Source organism: Priapulus caudatus, unplaced genomic scaffold (genome assembly GCF_000485595.1).
Source record: "Priapulus caudatus unplaced genomic scaffold, Priapulus_caudatus-5.0.1 Scaffold874, whole genome shotgun sequence".
Lineage (NCBI taxonomy): Eukaryota > Metazoa > Priapulida > Priapulimorpha > Priapulimorphida > Priapulidae > Priapulus > Priapulus caudatus.
Genome location: NW_014577935.1, coordinates 73,972 through 81,849, shown reverse-complemented (window position 1 = coordinate 81,849; position 7,878 = coordinate 73,972). Strand labels below are relative to the sequence as shown.

Here is a 7,878-nt window from a genome sequence, read left to right as displayed (position 1 = left end):
GTGACAACACGCCTCAGGCCCTTAATAAAATGGCTGGTTTACTTAATTTAATTAATTTGAAATGGAAGTAAAACAAGATTGTGTTTTAATATTTATGTGTAATTTTTTTAATTTGGGGTCCCTTCATAACATATCCTACAGGTCCCGCACTATCTTAATCCGGCCCTGAACAAATTCAAACGTTACTTAACTAAATAACTGTTATTGCATAATTTTCAGTAATAGTCGATCAGTTTATTTCAGTCACTTCACGTGTTCAGTTTATTGAATTCGCTTACATCCATGTAACAGGCAGAACTAACTAACATATGCGATTCGGATAAACGCGATTCGCCGAAGTTTATTCACATACGATAAACGCGTCCACCGAAATAAAAACGGGCACAATGAGAGAAGTGTCTCGCTTGCAATCAGTCGCCAGATAGCAAAATATCACAAAGGCATTTTTGCAGCATAGGAATATGTGACGAGTGAAATTAGGCTACGTTATAATTAGGCTAAGATTAATCAATTAATCTTAATTCTAATAATTAATTATAATTCCGTTAAAATACCGGCTAATTTGCTCAATTATGTTTATTTTACAACGCAAAAGCAAATGATTGCGAACTTCCAGACGTTTTCCCATTTCAAAATGTTACATTTGACATTTTTCGACGTTTTACATGCTAGCAATCCGACCAAACAAAGATTTGAGGGCCAAATGCGACGACAGGCTGGGAAGTCAAAGCTCGCTGGCGTGTACGTGTACGAATATCCCGCGTATGCCAAGATATTTAATCAAGGTATGGTTAGCGAGATATTTGATCAAGGAATGGTTAGCGAGATATTTAATTAAGAAATGGTTAGCGAGATATTTAATCAAGAAATGGTTAGCGAGATATTTAATCAATCTAATATTCTTCTGCTTCGTCTTCCTCCTCCTCCTCATAAGAATCGGTTCCCACCTCCTCGTAGTCCTTCTCCAGTGCCGCCAGATCCTCTCTCGCCTCGGAGAACTCTCCCTCCTCCATGCCCTCTCCGACGTACCAGTGCACGAAGGCACGCTTCGCGTACATCAAGTCAAACTTGTGGTTAAGACGCGCCCACGCTTCGGCTATTGCAGTGGTGTTACTTAACATGCAGACCGCACGGGGTACTTTAGCGAGGTCACCGCCCGGGACAACGGTGGGTGGTTGATAGTTGAGACCAACCTTAAATCCGGTCGGACACCAGTCTACGAATTGGATCGAGCGTTTCGTCTTGATGGCTGCGATGGCTGCCTGGACATCCTTGGGGACGACGTCGCCGCGATAGAGCAGGCAGCAGGCCATATACTTGCCGTGGCGCGGGTCGCACTTCACCATCTGGTTGTTAGGCTCGAAGCACGCGTTTGTGATATCAGAGACAGACAGCTGCTCATGGTAAGCCTTCTCGGCAGAGATAATTGGAGCGTAGGTTGCCAGCGGGAAGTGGATGCGAGGATAGGGCACCAGGTTGGTCTGAAACTCGGTAAGATCGACATTGAGGGCACCATCAAAGCGCAGAGAGGCGGTGATGGAGGATACGATCTGGCCGATGAGACGGTTCAAGTTTGTAAAGATCGGACGCGTGATGTTCAGGTTGCGTTTGCAGATATCGTATATGGCCTCGTTGTCTACCATGAAGGCACAATCGGAGTGTTCCAGCGTCGTGTGCGTGCACAGAACGGAGTTGTATGGCTCCACCACAGCCGTTGACACCTGTAAACGCACGTGTATATGTACTTGAAAGCTACACTTCCTACATCTGTGATAACATCGAGCCATTGTTAGCGGTCACTTCTTTAGAAAGAGACCTGTCTATAAGAGACTTCTTCACAGCCCTGTCTATAAAGAACACCATTGGCGATTCCTTATACGGTGAAACTACGTCTATACACCGGAAACCTGCCTATAGGCCTAACGGAAACTTTTAGCATTTCACTTCAGTAGCAGTTATACGGTGAAACTACCTCTATAAAACGGACACCTGTCTATAAAGGACACTTGATGGGTATCGCAGTTTAACTGTGTAATAGTAATCGACGGCACTATAACAGTAACGTGGCATTTGTGCTGAAGTGATCCCATCGTCTCTAGACGGGAACGCCATCTCTAAATTATTAGATGTACCTCTGGCGCCGGATAGACGGCGAACTCCAGCTTGGACTTTTTTCCGTAGTCGACGGAGAGACGTTCCATGAGAAGAGAAGTGAAGCCGGATCCGGTTCCCCCTCCGAAGCTGTGAAAGATGAGGAATCCCTGCAGGCCGGTGCATTGGTCGGCGAGCTTGCGCACGCGGTCGAGGACGAGGTCGATGATCTCCTTGCCGATGGTGTAGTGTCCGCGCGCGTAGTTGTTGGCTGCATCCTCCTTGCCTGTGATTAGCTGCTCCGGGTGGAACAGCTGTCTGTAGGGTCCATGTGAGATCTCATCTACACAGAAAAAAGCAGAGAGAGTCAGAGAGATAGCGAAGGAGAGGAGGCGACAGAGAGACCGACAGAGATAGTGATCGAGAGCGGGAAGAGAAGCAGAGAGAGTTAGAAGGATAGCGAAGGAGAGGAGGAGACAGACAGACAGACAGCGATAGTGATAGAGAGCGGGGAGAGAGGGAGAGAGGGGAGAGGGAGAGACAGGGTGAGAGAGGGTGAAAGAGGATGAGAGAGGGTGAGAGAGAGTGAGAGAGGGTGAGAGAGAGTAAAAGAGAGAGAGAGACAGAGAGAAAGAGAGAAAGAGAGAGAAAGAGGCAAAGAGAGGGTGAGAGAGTGAAAGAGAGAGAGAGAAGCAGAGAGAGAGGGAGAGAGAAAGAGAGGAAGAGAGGGAGAGAGAGAGAGGAGAAGGAGAGAGGGAGAGAGGGAGAGAGGAAGAAAGGGAGAGAGAGGGAAAGCGAGGGAGAGAGAGTGAGAGAGGGAGAGAGAGAGGGAGATAGGGGGAGAGAGCGGGAGAGAGAGGGAAAGAGGGGGAGAGAGGGGAGAGAGAGGGACAGAGAGAGAGAGAGAGAGGGAGAGAGAGGGAGAGAAAGAGAGAGAGAAGGAGAGAGAGGGAGAGAGAGGGAGAGAGAGAGAGGGGGGGAGAGAGAGAGAGGCAGAGAGAGAGAGAAAGAGAGAGAGTGAGAGAGATAGAGAGAGGGAGAGAGAGAGAGATGACATCCTTACTAATACTGATCAACATACAGTCCTACTCATCAAAAACTGTATGCAAGCTTTCACCCCTGTTGTCTATTAATGTTTGCGATTGGTATCTTGGTTTGCCACCGACTCACATGGCTGCATGCTTAGTTTATGACTTGTGCGTGGGTACCAATGAATGACCACTACTGCATGTTCGATATGAAATAAATCTCTAAATTAACTTACTATTAATTAATTAACAGTTAATTATTATTATTATTAACTTATTAATTAACTACTTATTCTCTTAATCTACGATCTAAAAGATCTGCTTTTTCCATGGGATGCTGTCTCGGTGAAGTTGAGAGGCTTACGAGGGCCAGTGGCCTAAATTAAGAGGAATTTGTCTGTGGTGCAGTCTATGGTAAATTAAGCTTGAAATGTCAAAGACTAGAAGCCTGACCAACTGTCTGGACTACAGATTATGGGGTTAGGCATCAGGACGATTACGTCACCTCTCCCAAACAAGTGCCGCATAGCGACAGCGCTCATCTAACGTCTACTGCGGTGACTCTGTGGTGGAGTGGTGGGATTCTAGTAAACTCTGTTAGTCCCAAATGTGTTCACATACATGCCGAATCAGTGGAATGCACAGGGATGGTATCGAACCTCTCAAAAGGAATGTTTGGTGGATCGTATGAAAGTTGGCCACGAGATGGCGCGTACGTTTAAGTGTCGTCAGAATTAAAGATGGAGCTCCCATCTATACGTAGCAGCCAACAACTATCTGCAAGACAGAAAGTAAACACCATCCATTTACCACGACAAGCCCTACAGGCTGGCGCAATAGAGAGCGGCCCACCGTAACCCAATTAAGGCAAAAACTCCAACATACTCACAACACGGCATGGCAATACTACGAGTAGACATTACTGACACTATACAGAAGGCGATAATAATTATACGATTAAGAGCATAAACGTTCTTTAACCAAATTTAGATTGAAATTTGTCACAGTGTGACAGTTGTACCCATACATCCAGGCATTATTAGATCCACATCACAAATCCGGCGTCAAATCTTCTAACACACGTCAACAAATCCATGTTTAACCTCGCCTCTGAGGGTCAAAAGTATCCGGCACTGTACTCTTCGCAGGATCAGCAGAGAAGGGACATTTCAGTGGTCTTTCAATAAGCCAGAAAAATACTAGGTCACCGCTGAAACAAAAAAGTTTTCCAATCGCTCCGTCAGAGCTCATGTCCTCCAGATAATGTCTAACAAAAAGCTGGCCCTGTGCCCATTGACCTTTGCCCCTTGACCTCCAATTATTAGCACAGTGATGGGCTTCCTACATGATGCTCATACCACCGACTATCACGGAAGCCTAGGTCGAGTTCTCCGTAGATTGGTCCGCAAGTCTGCATTTCCTCCCTATGACCTTAAGTTCAGGATGAATTGCCTTCTCCTTCTTTAGCCACACTCTCTGACCTTGCCGGCTTGACCCCCAGCTTTCGACAACATCCAAACCGATTTTGACGGATGCGCGCCCCGCGCAATGTGCCGAATATCGTGACCGTGACGCTCGAGCGGTAATGATTTTGCCTAACTGTTGACGAGCGGAGCGGACGGGCCCGACGGGACGCCCGACGCCGATCAATGCGATTCTACAAGCCTGCATCTAACTCCCATGTCAATGAGGCGTAAAAACCACTGTTACTATATGGCTGAATGTGTCTGCCTGGCAGCATTGTCGAAAAAAAATTTAGTCCTAATACTAGTCTTTATACATCAACCATTGAAGGCGTATATGCTTTTCTGCTAAGACCTTTGAACACAATCATGTAAGATAGCACGGATAACAAAAAATCCATAAGCAGATTTCGCTCAGCACATTTACCAAAAATTAACTCTGCTGCAGAGAGCCTACGGGAAAGGAGATTTGTGCCTGATAGACTGCGTGCACATGCTGAACAACAACTAAATAGAAAATTTTGCCGCCAGTATGCAATGCAATGAACTTGCTAGATGAGGCCGCCTCCGAGGACCCGCTTAAACTATGTATTGTTATAAGTGACGGCCAGAAGACAGAAGTAGAATGACGTCCAATTGAATTGAATTAATTTCCTTAGGGGTGATGCCTATAAGTGGGGGGGATAAATTCTGAAATATGCACTTACGGAAGAGAAGCATGAAAATCTGCCCGGGGAGTTTGAGGTATGCGCCGATGTTCCCAGAAATTTGCGGGTAAACACGATGTCACTGCCTACGTGTTCCTGCGCCTAGAATGGCGCACGCAGAAAAAATTTGTTTTTTCCTCCCATAAAGTGCAGCTGTAAGTGCCTCGATACCTATGATCTTGTGTCATATATATATTATTTTGAGTGCATAAATATGTATTAACGGTAGATGATTCCTTAATGTGAGGTCTGCGTCCTAGTCAAATGGTAGTACAGTATTCTATCTCAACACACCCAGTGTGTACGGTATTAACGATAACACATGCGAGAAAGCGTTGTGGAAGCAACGCCAACTAGTTAGCGTTTTTAATACGACGAACATGATCGCATGAACGGGTCACCAGCCACGACGCACGTCACGTATGACGTCACTGAGACGTACCGATGACGGTGGGTTCTAATGATCCAGGCCGAAGACGGCGCGCGTAAGTGCTTGCCGCTGGTCCGTTCCTCGACTAAAGAACTGTGAACGAATCCTTCATCTGTCCCCGGACTGGCTGTCCAGCGGCATGGTCCGTCTGGCTGTATGCCGTGGCTCCAGCAGTATAGTTCCCGAGCAAGAATTCTGCTACAATCTGACGCCAGCTTGTCCGACGTGTATGGAGATATCGAGTTCACGCGGAAAAATCGATGAAGAGATATCAAGATTAATCGTCGATTGACATGATGTTCTAATCGTGGTTTGATACGATTTCTATCAGATCCTGTTCGGCAGTTGTTTAGAGCATAAGCGGATACTGCCCTCCTATATTATAATATATGTTATATATATATATGTATATATATATATATGTATATTATATATATACTCTAGGACTACTTGATACTTTTGATACTGTATGAGCGAGATTTTTAACCTCGTGACTCAGACGCAAGTGAAGTGACTCATAACGCACTACGGATCTCTCTCGCTTTCTTCTCGATGTACGAAGAACTATAGTGTACTAGTTCTAATGGTGATATTGTTGAACAAAATCAATAAAAAATACGAATTTGCAACTACTATATCCAATTCCTGCTTCCAGAACTAAATGAACATTCACAGTGCGATTATACAATTTATTATAACGGTTAATATTTTTATGTATGCGTGTACGTGTACGCATATTAGCTCAATTCAAATTGTACAGTGCGCACTCCTCCATGCTCTGATAACTTTCTAGTAATAACTATGAGTCAAAATCTAAGACGACTAACACCCAAGAACCACCACAACGCACGGACAAACTAGTACAACACAAGTAGCGAATCTTACCATGATTAAAGTGTTTAAAATTCTCGGGAACCTATTGCTGTGGGGTGATGATGGTGGCTGTTGCAGCGATCAGTATAGAGAGGATGTGTGTAACGATGAGTCCTCGGTAACTGTCAGGGAATGGTTGCTCGAGCTCACCACTTTATATAGGTGCGAGGGCCCACGCTGCCAGACGCTTGCACTGTGCAAATAGGAACGACGGAGGGCTGGGTGCTGTTTATCAATTCTGCGTCTGGCACGTCCCGCGTTCAAAGTTCTCAATTGCTGCGGACGTTTAAACGTAGGCTACCCGAGTGCGCGATTTGTCTAGTGAGTCCGACGATGAGCAAGAGTGAAATGTTGCGAATAAATCTGTTCGCGTAGAAATATTATATTATAGGAAAGAGCGCGTCATTGAGCAAGTGAAGGTCATTATATACCTCCACCAAGGAGGTTATGTTTTCGTCCCTGTTAGTTTGTTACCTCCGCCAAGGAGGTTATGTTTTCGCCCCTGTTCGTTTGTTACCTCCGCCAAGGAGGTTATGTTTTCGCCCCTGTTCGTTTGTTACCTCCGCCAAGGAGGTTATGTTTTCGCCCCTGTTCGTTTGTTTCCTTCGCCAAGGAGGTTATGGTTTCGCCCCTGTTCGTTTGTTTTCTCCGCCAAGGCGGTTTTGTTTTCACCCCTGTTAGTTTGTTCCCTTCGCCAAGGCGGTTATGTTTTCGCCCCTGTTCGTTTGTTACCTTCGCCAACGAGGTTATGTTTTCGCCTCTATTAGTTTGTTACCTCCGCCAAGGAGGTTGTGTTTTCGCCCCTGTTAGTTTGTTACCTCCACCAATGAGGTTATGTTTTCGCCTCTGTTAGTTTGTTACCTTCGCCAAGGAGGTTATATTTTCGCCTCTGTTAGTTTGTTGGTGACTTGGTTTGTCTGTCAACAGGATATCTCAAAAGGTTTTGGACGGATTTTGATGATTTTTTTGTACGGGTTGGTCTTGGGCCCATAAACAATCGATTAGATTTTGGTGGTGATCCCGATCCAAATCTGGATTTTTTTTTTATTAAAAAAAAAATTTGTGGGGAAGGCTTCGGACGCATTCAAAATTCATCAAAAAAATCCAGGATCTTTTTTTTAATTGCTGAAAATTTTATCAAACCAACAAGCTGGGGGGACTTTTACGCGGTGCAAATCCACTTTAGGCACCTTATATCACGAAGTGATGCACAGATTTCTGTGTATCACCCACTGATGCACAGACTTTCCTTATATCAAGGATTGATGCACAAATGTTTAACTGCC

At 45.3% G+C, this 7,878-nt stretch overlaps 1 protein-coding gene across 1 annotated transcript in view; it reads right to left on the bottom strand.

The window, feature by feature from the left end:
* Positions 1 to 229: 229 nt before the first annotated feature.
* LOC106814131 (tubulin alpha-8 chain-like) overlaps positions 230 to 7,878 on the bottom strand; it is a 12,202-nt gene continuing 4,553 nt past the window's right edge. Inside the window, exons 2-3 of the mRNA XM_014818417.1 lie at positions 2,133 to 2,434; positions 230 to 1,721 (exon numbers count right to left, since the gene is read on the bottom strand). Of these exons, the coding sequence (XP_014673903.1) occupies positions 894 to 1,721; positions 2,133 to 2,434 (1,130 nt within the window). The 3' untranslated portion in view covers positions 230 to 893. The remainder of the gene's footprint in view (positions 1,722 to 2,132; positions 2,435 to 7,878) is intronic.